The sequence below is a fragment of the Gymnoscopelus microlampas genome, assembly GCF_963454915.1.
Source record: "Gymnoscopelus microlampas genome assembly, chromosome: 3".
Lineage (NCBI taxonomy): Eukaryota > Metazoa > Chordata > Actinopteri > Myctophiformes > Myctophidae > Gymnoscopelus > Gymnoscopelus microlampas.
In genome coordinates this window covers 41,324,897-41,349,361 of record NC_139940.1, presented here as the reverse complement: position 1 = coordinate 41,349,361, position 24,465 = coordinate 41,324,897, and the positions used below count along the sequence as shown (strand labels likewise).

General features: G+C 41.3%; 1 protein-coding gene across 1 annotated transcript; it reads right to left on the bottom strand.

Moving 5' to 3' along the window:
• Positions 1-5,293: 5,293 nt before the first annotated feature.
• On the bottom strand, positions 5,294-23,043 carry faxcb (failed axon connections homolog, metaxin like GST domain containing b; the record flags this gene model as incomplete). The annotated part of the gene is made up of 6 exons (XM_084050906.1): positions 5,294-5,610; positions 8,097-8,213; positions 10,919-11,136; positions 19,406-19,602; positions 19,868-20,003; positions 22,772-23,043. 6 exons carry the CDS (start codon positions 23,041-23,043, stop codon positions 5,294-5,296), a joined length of 1,257 nt encoding a protein of 418 aa, XP_083907032.1.
• Positions 23,044-24,465: the final 1,422 nt, after the last annotated feature.

Here is a 24,465-nt window from a genome sequence, read left to right as displayed (position 1 = left end):
ATAATGTCTTTTAGATATCATGCTGTTAAGACAGATGCTAGGTTCATTATTTCTTTGGTATCCTAGTTTGTTTGAAGCACTACCTTGTTCTCCCGCACACAATATTTCACTATTTACCTTGTTGTTGTTATGCTAGGGGATCCGCATACAAGATGTGTGTATTTAAAATGTTTCAAAAAATAATTTGTCAAATCTTTTCTCATTTTTTTGAAAATAGAGATCTATGCGATGCGACGCATCATGAGCTTGTACATCTGCTGTATTCAAATAGTTAGTATAGTCGCTTCTTTCGGGCTTGTTTTCATAGACCTGGTTGCTTGTTTCTCTCGCAAAATCTGGTATCACTCCCTTCCAGGACCATCAGCGGGGTCAGTTAAGTCCAAACACTCTCTCTCTCTCCTCTCTCCTTGTGCTCTCATTTCCAGCCTTTCTCCTACACAGTAACTCTGAGAGTGTAAAGATTGATCCAAATGTACCCGGGTAAATTTTTACATTCTGTTAACCACTCAGACCCTACAGTATATACTTAGTTCAACCGGGTCCCCAGGGGTCTGTACTTTGTCACCTCCTTTTTTCCCCTCTACACCAATTATCCTTGCTAAAAGTAGCTTATCTACAACCTGGAGCTTAGAGATGTGCTATTTATTTTCCAAATGGTGGCTTATTTTCACTGGATGTTTGCCCAGTTCACCTTATGGCATGCCCAGAATAAAGGTTGCTAGCGTTCATGTGTGTTAAATAAACACTGAGGACTGAACTGAGCATCACCCTGGCCCCAGCTCTTTCCATCCCACCCCTCAGCTTCCCCCGTTTCAGTACTTCTCTCCTCCTCCAAACCCCCTCTTCTCCTCCTCTCCTCCTCCTCCTGCTGTTCTCTCTTCCTCTTCACTACTCACCTCAGCTCCCAAGTTTCTCTCCTCTCCCCACGTCTTGCCTCCAGCGGCTGGCAGAACCTTAATCAGCCTCCTCCTTCGTGCCTGGATGACTGCCGCTTGTTAGCCTGATTGAAAACACTCTCACACACTCTCCCCCTCTCTCTCACACACACACACACACGCACACTCTCTCTCCCCCCCACACACACACACGGGAATGTCACAGATGTAAAAATGTAGACTGAATACTTAAGTACAGGTCACGTGTGTGTGTGTGTGTGTGTGTGTGTGTGTGTGTGTGTGTGTGTGTGTGTGTGTGTGTGTGTGTGTGTGTGTGTGTGTGTGTGTGTGTGTGTGTGTGTGTGTGTGTGTGTGTGTGTGTGTGTGTGTGTGTGTGATGACATCAATAGGTTATCTTCAAACCAACAATAGAAACACATTTAAGGGCACCAACCAAACCGATGAATAACACAAAACTCACACACGTACGTGTAATTAAAATTGTCACAGCTATTCTTTATTGAAATTGTTAGGAGTGACCAGTGTCGCCCAGCCACTCTGGGTTATTATGACACTATAGGTCTACAGAGTATTATAGTATTATGTTACAGTTTGTCACACGTATTTACATGACCCACGGCTGTAATGTTACAGTATGGTTTCAATAACAAGACATGTTTAATTTGATGTGTTCTCTAATATGGCTTGATTAAAGCGGTCAGACTTGATAGTGGTGGTCAGTCTGTATGTAGCGATAGCATGGACAAAGCCACAACACAACCCAGGCCAGATACAGTGTTGTATTCTCAAGTCAGTCTTCCCACACAGAAAAATATCTGAGGTTAATGTACCTCTGAGAGGTACAAATGGATGAAATTAACACTGAGAATCTTTTTAGTGCAGCCGACTGGAATGAATTCTGGGGGTGATAAGGGTCATATTTGACACTCTCAGACTCGGTTTGCCGTGTATCTGCTTTCATAAACAAGACTTGTCATTCACATTTACAACCTGAAATTACGCCGTCTAATGTACGTATAAGTACTACATTATCTTTTTTTTTTATTCTACAACCATCATAATGCTACTGTGAGTACCTCCCTCGAAAAACTAAAAGGAAGAGGATTAACGTTTTGACCACTTGCTGAAATGTTTTTTTGGTCCATTTTGTACCCCCAGTCAACCCATTAAAACCGGGAAAGCGTCTGTGTCATTTTAGATTTTTTTGTGTTGGCTATTCATTAATAGCAGATATACAAGCTTGTATATCTGCTATTTTTGAACATTTTTGAAAAAATCTTGAAAGTGTGAGAACTACTAATTACGAAGGCATTTGTAGAATCGGCCTCGGGTCTTAATGGGTTAAAATAGAAGGTACAGCTTTTTTCTTTTCCTTTTACGACTAAATCCCACACACAGTTTGTATTGTAGTTCATTTGGTATTTTGTCACTGTGACTGTGTGTGAAGATTTAATCGTTTTCCCATCCAGCATTTTCCTGAAGAAACGTTAACCAGACTAGACACTGACATTCATAATCAACATCTCATCATCTACAGACGCACGTGCACGCGTCGCGCACACGTCACACACGCGTCACACACGCGCACTCACTCACTCACACACACACACACAAAGTAAATTCACACTAGTGCAAAAATAATATCTCTCTTTGAGAGCAATAAGGAAACAAAGATTAACCAAAAAAACTAATAAACAGCTTTGACACATATAGAAAGAATTGTAAAGTGGCACTGATATTAAATAACATAAGAACTAAGATTCCATAAGACAATAAAAAACAAAACTGCACATTCACCTCATTCCTTTCCTTTTTGAGCGCCTCTTATTTTTAGCTGCACTCTGCTTCACACCATTACGGTATGTCTTTCCATGAAATATATCACACACATGAGCATATGCACACGTGTCCATGGGCACACGCACACACAAGCGTGCACACGCACGCGCACACACACACACACACACACACACACACACACACACACACACACACACACAATCGTGCACAAATCTAGTCATCATCAGAGGAAGGGCATCACTTATACGCGCTAAGACTGAGGAGAAAGTAAATGACTGCATAATTCTATTCACACACATTCCGCCAGTGACAGAACCACTGACAGGGCCTCCCAATGACCTTGAGGTGATGGAGTAGAGGAGACACCAGGCTTTGCTTGAGGACACAGCACCCTCTAGCGGCCACACACTGTACCTGCAGCTCTACTGAATCAACATAAAAATGTAAGTCGCCTAGACCAGGGGTCTTCAAACGCACAGATCCCCCAACATTATACTTTCCTTAGGGTATAGACGCCCCATTTGAAATGATTCTGTCCTATTAGACCCTGATATGAATAGAGGTATTTGTTTAAAACATTTTTTGTATAACTGTAAATTTTACATGTGATATTAAAATACATTTCATCCCACTGATTTACACCTGTAAACCTGTGATGTGACAATAAATCTGATTCTGATTCTGATATATTGTTGTATACTTCTCATTTGGCTGGGGGGATCCCCTGGAACCCCCTCAAGCAGGACCCCTGGTGTCAACAACTAAAGTAAACAAAAATGTAACATTCTGATCCAACTGAAACAGGTACAGGTAGCCTACAGTACAGGTGTACCCCGTCCCCTCCTCATGCCAGTCCCCTTACTCTAAGCCTACAGATGAGACGTATCGATTGTGATCGTGCAAGCACTCATGCATCACTTTTAGAGATGAATCACTTTTGCTTTGATATTCGTACGGAGATGAAGTGACCGGAGGATCCGTTTAACGTAACAGAATGGACGACTGTCAGGTGATCAGGTAATCTCCACGTACACTAATAGGTTTGTGCGTTAAGACACAAAGGTATACAGAGCAGTCAGTGTTTCCTCTAATAAGAGAGATGGCACATGCCATGTCTTCAACAGGTATCGTCTCTATAACTCTGTTTAATGAGTAGATCACTTCTAGTACCTGCATTTAGGCCAAGTGCTGGCTAACAAGGCGGGAATAAAACAGTAAATAAAATATCCACAAACTGGGTTAAAGCTCCCAAACAATTTTCTTAAGAGTGCAATGTTTAGACCATGTAGGTCTTCATCAGGCAAATGGCTATTTTTTGTTTTGTTTTTTTACAAAGGAACATACCAAAGTCATTGGTTAATGACAATGTATAGCACCAGTGAGCCAGAATGAAGCAGCCTAGCAAATAATCCAATCACAGGGACAAATCAAACATTTGCCGTCATGGTCGAAATGTTGCAGTCTTTATATATATATATATATATATATACATATATATATATATATATACATATATATATATATATATATATATATATATATATATATATATATATATATATATATATATATATATATATATATATATATATATATATATACATATATATATATATATATACATATATATATATACATATATATATATATATATATATATATATATATATATAAATATATATATATATATATATATATATATATATATATATATATATATATGGGAGCTTTAACCCAGTGTGCAGATATTTTCACTTGTGTTTATCTTCTCTATCTCTCTCATCCCTGGACCTTTAAAAGTAAACAAATGCCAAATTGAATGCCTAGCCTACTTTCCCATAACCCATCTCCAGCTCTGCAACGAGACCAATAAGGCAAAGAGGAACTGTCAGAGAAACAGTCCCGACAAATCATAGCGTCGCTGTCAGGGGGAAACCTTGTATGTCCAAAATGTTTTACTTTTCAGAAAATGGGGGAAAAAAGAACCTGTGTTCCAATGGGTCTACTGTAGTTATTATTTAGTCATAGGTTTGTGTTAATACTTTTATACATTACATGACCCACGGCTGTAATGTTTATACAACCCACAGATACACTTTAACTCTTTATAATAAAATAAATATGCAATAATAGCCAATCTACAAGCTCACAACTCGCCACATCTTGTAAATCAGCTATTTTTGCTACTTTTGCGCCACAGTCGTGTGTGATTAATTTACAAAAACTAAAAAAGTTGAATTATGGAGATACAAGGTTTCTACCCGACAGCAACACTATAATAGCATGTATGCGCTTTCAGTTCATATGCCCTGCATATAAATTAAATACCCAGTTTGTCCATGAGACGGTCGGTTACACACTGATGTTACTCTATCGGGAACTTGGATGTTTGTCATCAGGATGGAATAGTTGGAACAGTTTTCTCCATGAGTGAGTGAGTGAGTCTTCTCTGGCCCAGTAGGAACGACGGGTTGAACTACAGACCTTGCTCCACGTCTATAAAACCATACAGGAGGCCAGTAGTAACTCTGGACTGGTTAAGGCTGCGGTCAGTCGGACTCTAATGTCAGCCAATCTGGTCATTCGCTCCTAACAGCTCAAACATCCAGGTCTGCCTTCGACTCCTCTTTGAGCTGAACCTCGTTGTCCGACCCCGTGCCCACGTCCGAGCCAAAGAGCGAGGGGGAGCGCGGGGTGTGCGTGGGCGCCGCCGAGTGGCTGCTACTGTCACTGTCGTCCAGAGTGTCAGTCCTGGAGAACAGGCCCAGGTCCAGCAGGCCGGTCGGGGAGCCGCGGCCGGTGCTGCTGTCACTGTCGTCCCCCTCGTAGTACAGGTCCTCCATGTCCACGAACCACTCTGGCCAGAACCTCCGGCGCATGCGCTCACAGAACATGGCCAGGTTGATCAGCTCGCCTAGAAACCAAGACAGGAGACAAGAGGTTTGACCCATTAAGACCTGAGGCCGATTCTACAAATGCCTTCTAAATCAGTATCGTTCTCAAAATGAGACTAAACTAAAGTACCCCCAAAATGAATGTATTTGGCCGCAGACCTCATTCTGATTTTTGTTTGTGCGAAGAACCACCCCAGAAGAGAAGATTTGTGTTGTGTTGAACAATTCAAAATTATTCAAAAATAATTACGACTAAAAAACAAGAATTCAAAAATAGCGATGTACAAGCTTGCAGTGTGTACACAACACAGAACCAAATCCATTTGTACACTTGTGAAGGCAAAATCTGGACCAATCACAGACACAGGCACAGTACTGAATGTATAGCATTAGACTTTAAACAGAGATCATCATAGGCAGAGATATTTAATTAATGAGCTGCTATGACATAGTCCAAGGTGACTACAGACACATCAGTGCTTTTTCAACACACTTACTGACGACAGGCTGTGACTTTGTGCTTTGATGATGGTTTTGTCAGAGATGTTTTGTTTATGTTCTCATTGTCTGTGCTCATTCATCAAAAAACTACACAAAACCCACAGAGACACAGCTTGATGCCTTGTGAAACGTCTTGAAATGACAATATTTGATATTTACTGTATGTTCACACTTTGATTTCTTTATGCTGTTAACAATCTCTTTGAAGATACACAAAGGAAATGAAAGCCTGTGTCATCAACACTGCAATGCAGCAGTCTTTCACTGCCATCTAGTGGAGGCAACAGATAGATACTTCCAACCCTAGGTTAGGTTCTCTGGAAATACACTATCACTTGTGGGAATAAAGCTCTTATAAAACGTAAATATGCTTATATTTTCAATTTCAGATTCCACATTACAATTTTGTAAGGAAATGGGAAGGACGTACATGTATACATAAATACATACATATTATGCATATTTACAAGCCGGATACATATTTAATGTTTGCATGTTCATTAAAGCGTCTCTCTGTAAATGTTATGTCCTTTCCCAGATTCCCCCGCACAAGTGCTGAAATGTTTACCACCTCGCTAATACTGTAGAGCACTAGTTCCCAAACGTTTTAGCTTGAGACTCAATAGAGAAATTTGATGTCTCCCTGGGACCCAAACTACTGAAAATAGACGATCTACAAGCTCACTATGTGAGCTTGTAGATCGTCTGTGATACGATGTGATGCGTTGTGAGCTTGTAGATAGGCTATTTTCACGTAATTCAAGTAATCTTTTTCTAATTCATGACATTTCTTAGATTTTTGCATACAAAAATTGTGAATTGTTTGGGATTTTTTTTTAAATATTTTGAAATAATGATAATTAAAACAAAATCTAGGACACCAAAAAATAAAGGGATGTTTCCGTGTTTGGGAAACAGTGCTGTAGTCTAGCATGCACTTGCTCAGGGAAGATATTATGAAATGTGACCTTCAGACAGTACCACCTGTCAACCAGTAGGGGTCAAACCAGACCAGGATCATGCATTTCTCAATAGAAGAGCAGTGAGACCAAATACAAACCACTGTAATTGTGTAAGTTATATTGTTTTAACAATTACAATTAAGGAATTTAGCAGAGCGACTTACAAGTGTTTATTGAACTTTCGTCAATAAACAGGGAAAATGATCACATACTGTAGATAGGGTGCAGAGAGAACCGTGTAGAATGGCCTCAAAGGCACTAGGATACCAAGTAAACAATGAACCTAGCATCTGTCTAAAACAACATGATAACTAAATAATGTTTAGTTTGAAACTATTATAGGATATCAGGTAGTCAATAAACCTATAGCATCTGTCTAAATAGCATGATGAAATCACACTCTTGACATTTGTGGTAAACACATGTAATAATAATCTAAGAGAACTAGTGACCAAGATATTTCTGCATAGAAGCCATATCTTGGTAAATTGCTAGCATCAATGGAAAGAAAATATGTCAAGAAGGGGTGCAGGTAGAGTGAAGTGCTAGGGGGTGAGGTGGAGTCTGAAAAGGTGAGTCTGCTACTTTGGGAGAAGATTGGGAGTGAGTCTCCAGTTCTGACTGCAATGGGGAGTTTATTCCATATACAGACTCTGCCATAAAGGTCAAAATAAAAATGTATTCACAGATTTCACACACACAAAAAGAGTTAAAGTACACTAGACCATACCCGGTCGGCGCAGCGCATCCGTGGGGGGATATGCGCACATGATCTGGCAACCCGGGAGGCAGTTCGTCCCATAGCTGGGCAGCCCCGTAACCATGGTGACAGTGTTTGACACAAAAACGGTAATAAGAAGCTGAGATTTGATTAAATTGAAAAACGGGCTTCACAGTTGCGTTCAGATGGTAATGGTCAATGGATGTGTGCAAAATCAGAGCAATTGGTCCAGCCAGTGAGGAGAACCGGGTATCTTCACTCACGTACTCACCACCACTACAGAGGTTACTAGAATTATAGTAGGATAATGGGATTAACTAACCTTTAATGAGCTGTTCTGGTCGTGTGCCGGGCAGCGTCCACATAGCCTGGGCTAAATGGCCGAACACCGTGGCATCTAATGTTGACATCTTTGCACCCATGAAGTACTTCTTATCTCCTGTGAGACACAGAGGAACAGCAACACCCATGTTTATAGTATTGTGTAAGAGTATAGGACCTCACCTGTCCATCCACTCAAGCATGATGGCATCATCAAACCTCTGCAAAGAACGTGAAACAACAAAACGTGATTTCAGCAAATCATTGCATAAGCCAGTGGTTCTCATCCTGTGGGTCGGGACCCCCAGGGGGTTCCCCACATGATTGAGTGTGACAATTTAAGGAGTAACAATTTAAGGACTTTTAAGACCTTTTTTAAAAGACCATTACTGCATTAAAAGCAATCAACAAACTATATTATAAAAATTGGTCAAACATTGGCCAAATTCTCAAATGATATATTTTTGGAAAATAGCAGATCTACAAGCTGATCTACAAGCCTCGCAACGAGCGAGTAAAACGAAATGTAATGCCTAAACTCTTACATTCCAAGTGCTTGTCAGGGGGAGGGGGGGTCCCCAATTGGCATGAAAAGGTTGAGAACCATTGGCATAAGCTACTGTACATAACCACATGCTGAAATACAGTTGGCCCGCACAAGCCACTGTGTTCTCATAAAATAAAATGCCGTCCTGCAACCTTTACAAGATAGCACAGCCCTGACGTGGATCCAAGTTCCCTATTGGTTGGCATTAAACTCCTTTAAGCCTTGTAAAAATGTGTTACAGTAGACTTGATGATCTTAACCAGACATTTATCCTTTATAGACATTATACACTAATTTGATCATGGACAATGTGCCTTTTATCTTCATATTGTCTGGCATAGAAAGTATATACAGTGTATATACTTTCTATACACACTATAGCTATAGAAATGATGGCACTGTTTCTGAAAATACAGATGCACTCTGTCTGGGAAAACTTCTATTTTCCAAATATTGGCCATATTTCATAGCATAAACAGATCAATGAAAAACGAGTTTCCTCCATAGGAAACGACTGCTTATTTCCATTTTGAGGTCTCACTTAGGCAGCCCTGCGATCGAAGGTCCCAAGCTCTTCCTGTTACTTTGGCCCTACCCTCCTTCCATTTTCCACATTTAGACCTCACAGATGTACAATTTACAATTCAGGCATTTAGCAGACGCTCTAAATCCAGAGCGATTTACAGTAAGCAAGGAAAACACGAGGCAAAACATCAAATGCATAGAAATAGTAATCTAGGATCATAGGTAAACCAAGAACCTATCATCAGTCTTAACAGTATAATATCAAAAAATCGATAATCTGTACATTGAAACTATACACACACCATAGGTTGCCAGGTCTACAAATGAACCCGTCATCGGTCTACATAACATGCTATCTAAATTACATTTTAACCTTTGCATAAGACTGCATGGTCGTCTAGGCTAGGGCCAGTGCTAGGGCAAGTAGCACATTCGCGCGCACGCGCGCGCACACGCACGCGCGCGCACACGCACACACACACACACACACACACACACACACACACACACACACACACACACACACACACACACACACACACACACACACACACACACACACACACACACACACACACACACACACACACGAGATAAAGTTCCTCTCTCAGGCCAGCTTTACAATTTACCCTGTCATGAAGGTTAAAGTTATATTTTGTTTGTTAAAATAAGTGTTGAATAGCTCTATAGTCTGATAGTACTCATTGCTATAGACTAGCGTTTGTCCAATAACAGCGGTCTCCCTGTCTCTTCAGCTCTTTAGTAAACAAAAAATGCATTTTCAGGTCAGGATACCACAGGATACCAGAGAAAACTCATACAGGATATGGGATAAACAGTGGACAGTGGGCAGACACAATTGGAACTGGAAAATTGAAGCAGATAAATCTGTACTCTCTCCTGATGGGATTAAATCGGTAACCCTCTCTGAAAATGTATTTTCTGTTTATTAAAGAGGTGGAGAGACAGGTAGATCCATGTTACTGAACATTAACACTATACTATAGCAGTGATTACCATCACAATATAGAGCTTACGTTTCGTTTTAACCAAACGATATGAACCTTTAAAGTTTAGGTAAGGAGTCTGAGTAAGCTGATGATGCAACACTCGTCCGCCCCCACCTCCACCATCCAGCTTTGTCGAGGGCGTACACTGTTGTGTATTTACTTTATTATTGATGGTGCTTCTTTTTGTGTGATGTCTTGACTTTACCCTGCTGTTTCTTGCCCTGTAATTGTATCTTAACCCACTCAATCCGGGAACGCATCTACAAATGTCTTCTAAATCCTAACAGTTTTCTGAAAAAACGTATGTTGCTATGTCAGTGGTTCTCAAACTTTTTCATGTCAAGGACCCCCAAAATTACATGTATTTGGCCGCCGACCCCCATCTCAAATTATTTTGTTCCAGGAACCCCCAGAAGCAAAGATTTGAGTCAAAAATGTCCACTTTAAAAATACATATATTCATAGATTTGCAAAAATGTTCAAGATTTTTCAAAAATAGCAGATCTACAAGCTCATAGCGCGGCACTCGGTGCCACGCTATGAGCTTGTATATCTGCTATTTTTGAATAGCCAAAGTGTAAAATAATAGTTATAGCTAAAATCTAAAATGACACAGATGCGTTCCCGGATTGAATGGGTTAAGTGCTGTGCTGCCTTAAAGGCGACTGACTTTTCTCCTAGCGGGAGGGATCAATAAAAGGACTAAGGTCTTATCTGATCTCATCTCTTATCCATCCATACCCAGCAGCGTGGCCAGTGTCCTCATGTCCCTCTCCATCAGGGAGTAGACCTCCTCCTTGGAGAAGCGTCCGATGCCGTGGCCGTACATCTCCCTGCGCACCATGCTGCCGTTGAGCTGGCCCAGGAGCCACTTGAGCGTGTCACTCAGGGGCCCGCTGATGGCCAGCAGCTTCTGGGTCTCCTCCAGGTTGTCCACCCACTGACAGTACGCTATCGTCCTGGAGAAGACAAGGAGATGTACAGTCTCATTGTTAAGGATATCTGAATAAGTTCATCATTTAGAACTCTTATTTCTGTATCAGTGTGACCGGTTTGCAGTGGAGAGTAAGCTTTGGGTTTTGACCAGTGACATGGCTTAGATACATGTGTTCTTGTCAATACAAATGGGTGTCATAACAGATAGGTTAGGTACACAAATAGAATGAAGCCATACTAAGAAAGAATGTGTGTCACGTGGGACGTCAGCTTCAGTATACGTATATGTGCTGAGGGTTTGGTCAGAGGCTAAGACAGGCAGAATCATTTGAGAGTTGGTTTGAACCAAATTATGTCCGTCTTCATTGTCGCAACAATGGGTGGGTTCGGAAATGTGCACCGGGAGCGCACTCACGTAATTAGTTTGGCCAGTGCGCTCAGTGCTATATACCCGAACGCACCCAGTATAATAATAATAATAGTCACTTCTGAAAACTAAGTGTTTATCCTAATTGTTTTTTATATGATTGTATACACTGTAATGTTGTTTTTCTAATTTCATGTTTTGCTTTGCTGTTTGTTGTTTTTAATCTTGCTCTGTGCAGCACTTTGGAACCTTGTTTGGAAAGGTGCTATACAAATAAAATTCATTATCAATATCATTATCATAATACAACATTCATGCTTTAAGATATTGTTACGTGTGTCCTTGTTTCTGAGTCTTTGTTTCTGAGGTTGTGCCGACAGATTTCCACGACATCATACACAGTACAGGAGGGAGACTATAGCATAGATGTCCACAGATGCTAGGCTAGTTGTCCTGGAGATGAAGACATGAAATAAAATACAACATAAATATATTCACAGAGCCACAGCAGGCCATCGTGTGAGTCATACTATAGCATCTGTAAGATAGATACACTGCATGGACCCTATACACACTAGGGCTGGGCAATAGATCAATATTATATCATCATATGAAACTAGATATCGTCTGGGTCTTTGGATGACATAATGTTGTGATATGACATACGTGTAATTGTTTCCTGTTTTTAATCACTTAAGCCCTATTTTATACTTTCAAAATATTGAAATGTTGTATATATAAATATAAACTGTACATTATCATCACTACGTAATATCATCATCACAATATTGTGATTTTAGATGTTGTCCATATCACCTAGCCGTAATATTGTATACACAGAGGCCTGTGGCTGGCTCCCATACTGGACAAATCAAGGAATGTACACGGTCATAGCAGAGAGGAAAGGATTAGAATTGTTGTTATATATAAGTGTTATATGTACAGTATCAGTATATACAGTACATACAGTATAGATTAACACAGATGCTGTAATAGGCTGCCAGTAGACTCACGTGTTGAAATGAAACACTGCATTTTCATATTACATAACTAATTAGCCTTTGGGAACCAACGGTTTCCAGGCCATGTGGCGTGAGGCAGCTTGATGTACAAGTAACACCCCCTGGACATGACGCTTATATGTCAAAGGGACTTACCCCCAAATCCACCCTTAATGCTGAGTGTCAAGCAGGGAGGCATTGGGTACCATTTTTATAATAGTCTCGGCTGCTCTGCCAGGGATTGCGCCCCGACCTCTCTCATAGAGGAGAGGATTTTTATATATTTATACATTTATATATTGTACGTTCAGTATAGATGAACACAGATGCTATAATAGGCTGCCAGCCCCAGTACCCAGTAGACATGTGTGCTGAGATTAAACACTGCATATTCATATTACATAATTTCATATTTATCCACACACACACACACACACACACACACACACACACACACACACACACACACACACACACACACACACACACACACACACACACACACACACACACACACACACACACACACACACACACACACACACACACACACACACACACACTAGAGAAAACTATTATCCTGGAAAACAACACAAACTCAAGCAAATGTTACAGTATCCATATAGTATTCTCCGACAGAAAATAAGGGACATAAACATTATCTGTCCAGAAAATGGAACTTGATGACCCAACTCAATAAAAATGCAATGCTTTGAATTAACTTGAAAATTCAGGCACTAAGAACTTAATCAAGGTCATGTTTTTTCACAAAGTAATGAAAAACTAGTGAGCTGCTGAAAATCTTGGAGCGTAGTACAGCTTCCTCCCTCTGTTCTGGCTGTGTATACCATTCTCAGTACATCAAATCACATTCAAACGATGCTTAAGTAAGACAACTTTAATGTGATACTGTACTTAAAATGAATACATTTTACAATTTAGGCATTTAGCAAATGCTTTTATCCAGAGTGACTTACAAGTGCGAGATCAGAGTAAGCATGAACCCTAGTCATCAAACAACAAGACAAATAGTCACATAAGTAGAGTGCAGAGAGAACAAAGTAGTGTCTCAAAGAAACTACTGGAGAAGATGTATTTTGCCCATACAGTGTTTTGTACGTACAGTGTCCCCTCATTTAAGCCATTTAACCAAAAGTGTTTATGCAGTGGATCTCACCACGTCCTCATCTCTACACACACATATCCTAGTTCCTATTCTGAGAAAAGAGGCTGCAAGCTGCTGCTTAACACAATCAAGATGAAGTGATGTGGTAAGCAGGATAACAAACCTTTGAACAAACTCTATGCATATTGGCACAGGCAGGCTTGATCAATACAATCATAGCATCCCTTCCTCTATCTATCCCTCAACTATCTACCATAGTAGTGCTTTCAGTTCAATGCCAGACACTAACATCATGTATATCCTTGTGAAACAAAGCCTTTACATGCAATTTCCTTGATACATTTTCAAGTCTTCTGCCTATAATGACGTGCCCAAAATGAGGACACCAGCTTGAAAGGTTTTTATAAATATGTAACCAATGAAAAGCATTAACAGGAGCTTGTGACTGACTAACAACTACATTTTTTCCATTTCCAGAAAATAAATGGTGTTGGACATACAAGATATACAGCGACGATATACTGTATATATTCACTTCAAACTGCCAGGCTGCTGCTGCTATGTGGGAACGCTGCTCTTATATACATATAGGTAGCTGTCCACTGCTGCCTAGCTCTGTCTGTACACACTTTAATTATTTATTTATGTCCACAAATAGAAGCCAGCAAGGGACACAGACGTTGTGGTCACAAAGCAACAATGCAACTTGCATAACTCAAGCTCACGGCATCATCATCATCACAGATGTTACATGCAAAACAATACACATAAGTGACTGCCTACACGGCAACGCTTCACTATATCAAGGATAAAGGTAATGTTAGCAGGGCCAACGCCAAATATGGCTACTACCAATAATAGCTGACGCAGAACAAATAACTGTTGATTGTTTTTGTACAGACCTACCAGCTGCAATCATCTCACTATAGCAGCCTGTGCATGTGTTCCACCCAATGGTGGAAAATAACTAAGAACATTTACTCAAGTACTGTACTTAAGTACACATTTTAGGATTTTTTTACTTTAATGGAGTATTTCAAAATTTCAATACTTTTACTTCTGCTCCACTACATCTCAGAGGCAAATATTGCACTTTTACTCCACTATAATTATTTGAAACCTTTACTAGTTACTTTTTGATTATTATTACAAAACATACATTAACCACTCCAGCCCTATATATACTTCGGCTATTTGAAAATAGCCGATCTACAAGCTTACATCGTGGTCAAGCTTACGCCACGGTGCGACGCGTTGTGAGCTTGCAGATCTACCATTTTAAAAACATTTTAGACATTTGAAAATGCAGTACTTTTACTTTTGGTACTTTAAGTATATTTTGATGCCAATACTTTTGTACTTTTACTCAAGTACATTTTGAATAACAATTTTTATAGCCTTTTTTTATGACTCGGCCGGTGATTGAACCCTGACCTCCCGGTATCAGGACACTCTAACCACAAGGCCACTGAGCTGACGTGTCCTACTGATACCCAACCTGTGAGATTACATTCACAAAGAGGATCATATTTTAGCAGCTTAGTTCAATCAGAAACACTCACGTCTCAAAGTAGATTTAACCATTTATTGCAACAAATGGAATACAGTTAAGCTTGGCGTTAAAGGCTCCGCTCTTGGAGATATTCCCTGAATTTTGTCGAAGCAGCATGCTAAGCATAATCAGGGAATGCTAAGCATAGGGATAAAATATCAAACAATACATTGACATACATTAGTGTGAATTCGCAGATACAGTATAATATATCACAAGAATTTGAGCCTATGCCAGACTCTGATCAAAAGGTGGAGGCTGGGGTGGAGGAGGGAGCTAAGCAGCAGTCAAGACAAGCAGAGACCTAGTGAATGCAAAGCTGTATTTAAAGGGACCTCCTTGTTAAAGCGTGAGCTCTGATTGGAGTATGAATGTGTGACGTAATGACCAGCAGAGCTGTGAATGGAGAATAGAAAGCTGATGTTCACATCAGCTGACTGACAGCTGATTACAGCTTTGGCGTGCAAGACTTGCGTGTCCTAACGCTATGCTTCATTAAAAAAAACAAAAAAGCCTTTTCTAGGCTGCAGTCAAAGGCACATCTGACCTCCAGAACAAACACCTTTCTTATTTCTTAACCTTATCTCAATTAACCCATTAAGACCGGGAACGCATCTTTTTAGATTTTAGATTTTAGATTTCTTTGGCTATTCAAAAATAGCAGATATACAAGCTTATAGCACGGCACCGAGTGCCGTGCTATGAGCTTGTAGTATCTGCTATTTTCTTTTTAATCGTTTATGCAAATCTGTTGGGAAGGAAAGAAAAACACTCTCCTGTTTATAGATTTGCAGTTAGGAAGTGGCTCCTGGGTGTGATATGCCTGCCTATAGATGTTAATGGTGGTGTTTTTAGACCTACTGGCTCCAGGCTGCAGTCTCCTGGATGACTGGCCATGCATGCCATGGAAATTAAATAAGAGCATCTGGTATACATCTCTGTTGACTGTCCAGTGCTCATTCATTACACTCTGTCCTCCCGTAACATGATATACAGGACGCTCTTAAAGGGAAAACACACTAAAAACACAATTGCAACCCCTGTAATGATAGTTAACGTCCCCTAAACCTGCTGTAAATGATTTACCGAAAAAAAAAAAAAAACATATTTAAAAAAAAAAAAAAAACGTGATTCTAAATCATCACCATGTCCAAAATTAAATAGAAATTAAGATCATCATTAATTCACCACAAATACAATGTCACAGGCTAAAAAGACAACATTTAAGTTCATTACACCTTCTTTGTTTCCAAACCATTCATCAACAATGCACCCAAATGGACCCTTACGGGTCTGCAACTCTGAGAGTGTACGAATGGAACCAAATTGACCCTTATTGGTCCATTTGGCTCACTGAGGATTTAAAAAAACGGTATCAAATGGGGGTCCTCCTGGTGGTCCCCAGATCCGGTGTTAAGAACCAGTGAGATAGGCAATATTAAGATACAGCCAACATGGTTGCAACTGAGGAGCTTCCTGAAGCTACGGTCACGGTCGTTACAGTAACTTCAATCAGACTGGTTCATGGATGTGAACGAAAGTGTGAGAGCGCATCACCATGGTGACAGCTGATAGTCAGCAGAAGGCCCTACACAGAGCAACAAGATGCCCCACTGCCCTTCCTTGACATAAATAATTCAATCAATACGTGGGTCTAAAACCATGGTCTAAACATAGCACAAGGTGGTTGGCTGGGGGGTTGGGGGTTGGGGGTGGCAGAGAGCTGGCGGAAAAGCACAGAGAGGAGAGAAAGGAGGTGAGAGGGAAACGTCATGAGGGAAAATAGAGAGCTGTAAGAAGAGAGAGAGAAGAACGGGAGGTATTTAGGTTAATGTGAAACGACCTCTACAAGCTTTCTACAACTGTTTCACTCACAACTCCAGGAAACACAATGTGTACAACAACCTGCAAAGCATCCCTAATTACACGAGAGTGGGTGCTGGGCCAATGAAACTAATATAAAGAGAGGTAGAGCCTGCACACCGTCTTCAAGGATCACTTTATTGAGTATACTATACTGATCTGATGAAGATACTGGGTGTGAGATCGAAACGTTCTTCGTCATACACTACAGTGTCACACAAAAGTAGCAAAAATAGCCTATCTACGAGCTCACAATGTGTCGTGATGCAACGCGTCGTGAGCTTGTAGATCTGCTGATTTTTGCTATTTTGGAAAATGTTTTAAAGTGAAAGTGGTAACGGGTGTCTGTTATTAACAAGCTTCTGACTAAATGATGACTACATTGAATCCACTGGAACACAGGTAAAAACTAATTCCATTTCCTGAAAAGTAACAGATCTGGACATGCAAGGTTTCTACCGGACAGTGACAATATGTAATAATAACACAGGCAGGGCCTTCTGGGTTATGTCATTTACAGTACACTGCACTGCACTCTGTGCTCCTATCTGTCCGCACACTGTACATGGAGCAGAGAGAATATGATATCATTTTATAACTGAATGCTTAATCTTGAGTCTACTCTTCTGTCAGGGGTTGACTGTTACATAAGAAGCCAAGTGCCAACATCAAAAAGAAACATAGAGGATATGATATAAAAATGTATATGGGATGGGGCAAGGGGGGATTAAATGCCAAGAATTTGTAAGAGGAGGAGGTCACAAGGGGGACTCGGTCTACACAATTTCTATCATATTACTTGGCAGCTTGCATAAAATGGCTCTCTGGATCTCAGATACGGATAATAATTTGATTCAACTAGAAGCGAAATCTAGTCATTCCTCATCCTTAAAAGCCCTGGGCGTGTAGCAGCCTTCCATTTAAATATAGACAGCACTCCTCTAACCCCACAGTTCAGTGGTTCCCAACCTTTTCTGGACCAGGGCCGACTAGAAAATCTCGAAAGCTTCCGCGGCCCACCCATTTGACCACGTAATGTTAAGCTCCCAACGGAGAACGGTGCATCGCTTGTCCGGTCCGACCGATGTGCCCAAGCCCATACAGTATATAGGCATATTTGGAGGTCTGGTTGTCCAGAACCACCAATCAGACCGATATGCCCATATATGGGCATGTATTGATGACGTCAGGGATCTCAATACATGGGCGTAAAAGGGCTTAGGCCAGACGGATACAGAGACCTCCATACATAATAGGGACTGACAGACGGGTACAACAGGTATTGCATATTGAAGCCCAACAGGCATTTCGACCTTGTCAAACAACAAGAAGGAGAGAAGGTGACAGTGTTCCGTGTGGATCTCTGAGTGGAAGGAGCTGAATGATGATGGATAATGCTTTTAGGTAATGGAAAACATCCTACTCCTCTGTGGGACAAGGCAGAGTGCTACATGACTTCCTAGCAACAGTGTGTTTCTCAGCAGCTGTATGACTCATCACTACCACGGAGGACATCCATCCTGTTAGTGACAACACAGACTGTCAGATAAACATTAAATCACCCCCAAATTAGCCAGGACGGGACGGGGCGGGTTGGTATACTCATTAGTTAAGGAGTACACCAGCCTTTGTGACATGTGGGTCCTTTGTCACTCTTCATTTCTCACAACTGTTTTTTGATCACTTATGCTACTGAGATATATTGGCCTATTCATGATTGTTATTAAAGTCTAATGTCTCTTAACACATCTTAAACACCTTGAAATCTTTGCCAGACCCAAGGGGTCGGCCTACATGAGGCTTTGTCTCCCTTTCGTCCCTACATGGGCATAAAAGTCTGTCTTTTTTTCGTCCCCCTTTCGTCCATACATGGGCATAGAAGGGAATTTATTCTGGGTCTGGCAGAACCAGGTCTCCTGGTTGTCTTTGTCTCCGCCAGGAGACTATGTTTTCGTTCTCGTCCTTCCGTGTGTCCACCAAGCTAACATTGGTCAAGCTTCACGTGACACGTGACAATATGTTGAAAGGGTGTGCTTTGATTGGCTAGCGAGACGCATGATGAAATAGAGTTCTATAAATATGTGTGTCACTTCAAAAGATCATTTATATCTTTTGAAGTGAGGTAAGACAGGATTAATCAGGAACAGTACTGGTGGAGACCTGTGCTCCGAGGAGCACATTTTCTAGTCTTGTTACTGTATTTCTTTATTTATTTCATTACCACACTTTACCACACAAGTGTTCTCACTTAGATGTTGTAATTTAGGTCCATTGTGCCATAATCATATTTTGTTCTGTAAATCTGTAAATTCACTTCAGCCCATTAGTCTGTCTTTGAACTCACTGTTACCTGTTGTGCGTTGTGTGTCAAGGCCAAACTCACCAGTACAGATGCTCCTCCACCATCTTGGTGATGGCGCGGGACACTGCCCTCTCCTGAGGAGTCAGGTTGTTGTTGAGATTGACACCCAGCTTCTCCTCCAGGAAGTCCACAATGAACTCTAACCCGGACACCTGCTCATGGTTGTACTCAATCCACGGCATCTTTCCCTGTGGCGACAGCTTCCCGTCAAAGAAGTTCTGCAGAGGGAGGGCAATGAGAATATACTGTAAAATATACTGTATATTCTTCTGGGGGAAATGAATCATTTGTCGTTAGTTAAACACATCAAATACATGTTCACACCTTGGTTGCAGGTAAATACTTTAGTCCAGTCATGTTTTATGAAAGTAAACACTTTTGTTTCTGGATCAAAGCTAGCGGGCATCCACATAAATCTTAAGGAACTCATTTTTTTTCCCCCTGACCTAGGTAAATAAATAAATAAATACTGTTTAGTTTTACCTGGTAGGGGAGATCCAGCATACGCAAGTATGTTTCTATTTTGAGGCAGAACGGTGAGAGGCTGGGAACGCCATTCTTTGGCCTGGAGAACTGATGGAGTATTATGGCATCCTTAGAGTCCAACTCTTGCTCCTTCCTACAACACAAACACACACACAAAAAGAAAGACTCAATGGACATATAAAAGGCTGAGGAACCTGCCCGAGAGAAGCTACTGTATCACAATTGCCGTGTAACATAATGCTGCTGTGACATATATACAGTGGTGGAAGAAGTACTCAGTACATGTACTTAGCTGCGGTGCTTTCCACCAATGCACACAAACAAAAAGTGAGACTCAATGAACGTATAAAAGGCTGAAGAATCTGCCTGAGAGAAGCTAGCGTATCTCAATGGCCGTGTAACACAATGCCGCTGTGACATATATACCATGACTGGTGCAAAGTAGCAGAGCATGCTGTTCATTTGGAGGCTTTTCTCTAAGGAAGCGATAGGGTCTCACCTTCCGCTTATTATAGGCTGTTGACACAGCAGGGAGAGTCCCTGCTTCCCTGAGCTCTGTTTCTTAAAGAACAATGCCCCCCCCCCCCTACACACAGACACACACACACACACACACACACACACACACACACAAGCTATTCTCAGCAACTTAACTCGCTATTAACTCTCAAACACTATTATATTCTCAGGGTTACTCTCGCACAGACCAAAGGAAAACATAATGTGGGAAGAAACTTTTACACAGACAACAAACTGGAATAAATAGCGAGCAGCAGGTTGATTCATTTGGATTCTTCTTTTTTGATCTGCTTTATTTCCTCACTGAGCCTCATCACCATTCACCACAGCACCTCTGTTATTTCTTGATCAGTTAAAAAGTAGTTGTACTTTTAACTGTTCCAGCTTTAAGTAATGTGATGTGGCAAAATGGTGGATCAAATCCCGTATAATTAAAGCTCACTGATGAGATGAGAGAGGCACAGCAGGAAATTGCATCTTCATTATAAACGGCAGTCATTTCATGTAATTTACGTGGTTGATCATGACTTCACCCCAGTAAAATCACTTCCCAAATTGACTAGCCAATTTGGGGACTACCCAGTTGGCATGGCTGGTTTAAGAACTTATTTAAAAAAAATTGGCAATCAATCAACAATACAAAATTGTGGTACAAGTTGGTATTATTCATGTAGTAGTTGCTGCATGGTACAGTATGGTTCATGCAGCAACCATGGTCTGTTCCTTTGGCTTGGCTAGTCTTTGACTACATCTCTGCCACATACATTTGAGTGTGAATAATTCAGAGTAACTACAGGAGGGCTTAGGACTAGCAGTCGCCCACTGCACACTTACTGTAAGTCTCCTTTTTCTATCCAAGATATAGGTCTGAATAATACATGCAAGACAAAATGTCAAAACGCTCATCGCAACGTTAGTTATATCAGAGAATGTATCACTGCCAAGACAATTTAGCTGGTTACGCTTTCTAATGGCCTGACAAAATGTCTGCATGCATTGGTTAGTTTTCAAATCTTTCACACCAGAATAATCAAACTTTTTTCATGTCAAGGACCGCCAAATTGATATTTATTTGGCCACAGACCACCATCTGTAAAATAATTAGACTAGGGACACTCAGAAGAGATGATTTGCTCGAACTCTTCCAAACATTTTCGAGATTTTTCAAAAATAGCAGATGTGCAAGCTCGCAGTGCTGCACGAAGTGACACGCTGTGAGCTTGTAGATCTGCTATTTTGGAATAGCCAACATAAATGGATAAAAGCGGTTAAAATGATTGTGATGCTGTATTAACACATTTTGCTGGGGACCCCCTGGAACCCCCCCAAGGACCCCTGGGGGTCCCCGGACCCCATTTTGAGAACCGCTGGCCTACATGTCTTCAGTGTCGCTGTCCACTTAGTGTGGGTGCTGAAATGGGTCCTTCAATGTCGCTGTCTATTCGCAAAGTGGTTCTGAAGTCGCCTTATAATAGGTGAGCGTTTTGTAAAGCGCTCTTAAAAACACGAAGGCTCTGACTAGCAGAGACAGGATAGGCCTGAAAACATGACTATTATGCCATAACTAAACCAATGCCACCGTCGACATGTCACATGGTTAGAAGGTAAACAGCTGCAGATACAGCCACGGTAGCTTTATACACGTGATTCAGCACCGTCTCCACACGCAATGCAACATTACAGAAGAGTATTTATTACCAGAGGGAAATGATAAACATTCATGCCATGGTCACTGCATGTAGGCTACTGTATGGTGCAGGCCTAGTCCAAATAATCCTTGACTGAGAGGAGAAAGGGAGAGAAATATTCATTGCACAATAGGCCCGAACTAATCTGGCAATGCAAAGATTACTGGATTTCATTCATTCTCCGGTCCATCCGCTTTGTTTGAGGTGGTCGGTGGAAATAATAACAGGCATGATGAAAGCCTTTGATTTAACGCCATTAGAGCACGGCCCGCCGTGTCACACAGGAGTTCAGCAAAGGTCGTCCTGACACCGCAGCGCCAGAGGAGCGCTTTATTTACGCACAAGCGCCTCGGTGGAGACAACACGGGACCTGGCACACGAACACACGCGTGATTCCGTTTTTTTCCCCCACAACTGATAGTCTCGTGTCCTTGTGAGGGCAAATATGGCTGGTCCCTAGTCCCTGCCCAAACCAGCCATATTCGCAGTCAGAAATCTATTGATATTTAAAGGTTTTTGGCAGCCACCCTTCCAACGAGCCCATCCCAGGGCCAAATAAATCACTGTCTCCAGAAGGCTGATTACGAGCCAAACAACAAAGATACAATACAATTATAGCCTATCAAATAATGGATTATGATGATGATGATGGCAACAACATATTAGATTTATGTGTTATGTCATAGACACCAACCTGATGGCGAGCAGTTCGTGCAGAAGGTAAGCTGCAGCAGCGAGCAGGGCTCCGCCGGTGATGTACAGAGTCTTCTTCCACCAGGAATCGGACCCCAGCGCCGACATGATCCCACCGTATTCATGCAAAGGGATCGCGATGATGTAGCCATACAAAGACTGGTGCTCATCGATGGAGCCACACAGCCCCCCGAGGGGCATGAGGCTGTGATTCCGCCCCAGCTCCACCACACACGGCCGGGAAGAAGAGGCGAAGCCAGCACCCCAGTACATTCTCTTCTCTCTGTCAGTTCCCCCCGGCTAGGCTTCCTCCCTCCGGCTCCGAGTCCTCCTGCTCCTCGCTTTGGGTTTCATCAACAGACTCCTCCTCGGCATGGCGACGTTTTGTTGTTTATCTGCCCAACATAACATGTAAGAAGCATCATCTTCGCCGCTGATGGTGCCCGCACCCTGCAGTTCGGAGTCTTCCGCAGGCACTCGGTTCGGTGTGTCTTTTGTCTGTTCCAATGGAAACGAGTGATGTCACCACCGCCCTCACCGGTGAGCGGTGAGGGCTCCCTCTAATGCCGGTGGAAAATGACAGCTAAATACTGGAGTTGATAGAAATGGCCTGTTTACAGTGTAGATAATGCTTAAATATTACATTATACCGTGACTCCATTTACGCAATAAACTCTAAAAACATGACAGAGGTCAGGTCTTTAATAACAGCCCACAATTTAGTTCAAGAAACGATATTTTTAGGAAAACCACAAGGGATATGATCATAGACTACTTGATAAGAAAATATTCAAAACGAAAAAAGGTATAGGCTACTTTGGTGCATTTGCAACAGTTTGGTTTGCATATGCTAGGCCAAGGGCACCTTAATTATAGACTATGACAACATAAATTCAGTGGATAATGATGCAAATATTAGGCCTAGCTAATAAATATGTAGATATGGAAAGCAACAGAACATGTAGAACAAGCAGCCTACTGTGTTGGTAACAGCTTCACTAGTGTAAGATCATTCATATTTATGAACATATCAAGGCATTGAACTTCAGATTTTGGTATTGTTGATCATTACTATCACTATTATGAATAACTCCTGACATTGAAAATTAAGATTTCATAAGAATTATTTAAGGCCTGTTACATCACAATTATCATCAGTATTACCTTATGCCGTTACCTGCATCTGTGTGCTAGACCAGTGGTTCTCAAAGTGGGGTCCGGTCCATGGACCTTCTGGGTTCCTTGAGGGGGTTCCAAATGGACCCTTAAAGATCTTCAACTCTAGAGTGTGTACAAATGGAACCAAATGGACCCCTAAGGGTCCATTTGCACACTCAAGAGTTATGGGGGTCCTTGAAATGACCAGTTCCTTTTAGACAGCTGCAGACATGAATCAGTCAACAACTATAGCACATGTTTTCAGATAGATTAAAGCAGTTTACTGCCATTACTATTGGGATTTAAAATACTTGGGTCTATTTATGGCCAGTTTCTGTGGCAGACCTGGTAAAAGGGATTTCACCATCAGTCTGAGACAACCTTTTCCTCATGCAATCGGTTGGACATGACCATTCGCTCAGTAAGAATTCAATGTTTTAAATTAGACAACACAAATTTAAATAAAATGATCATGCATCCAGCCACTAAAGGCAAATGCATGTGTCCCTGGAAAACTCAAAACCTACTAGTCTCTTT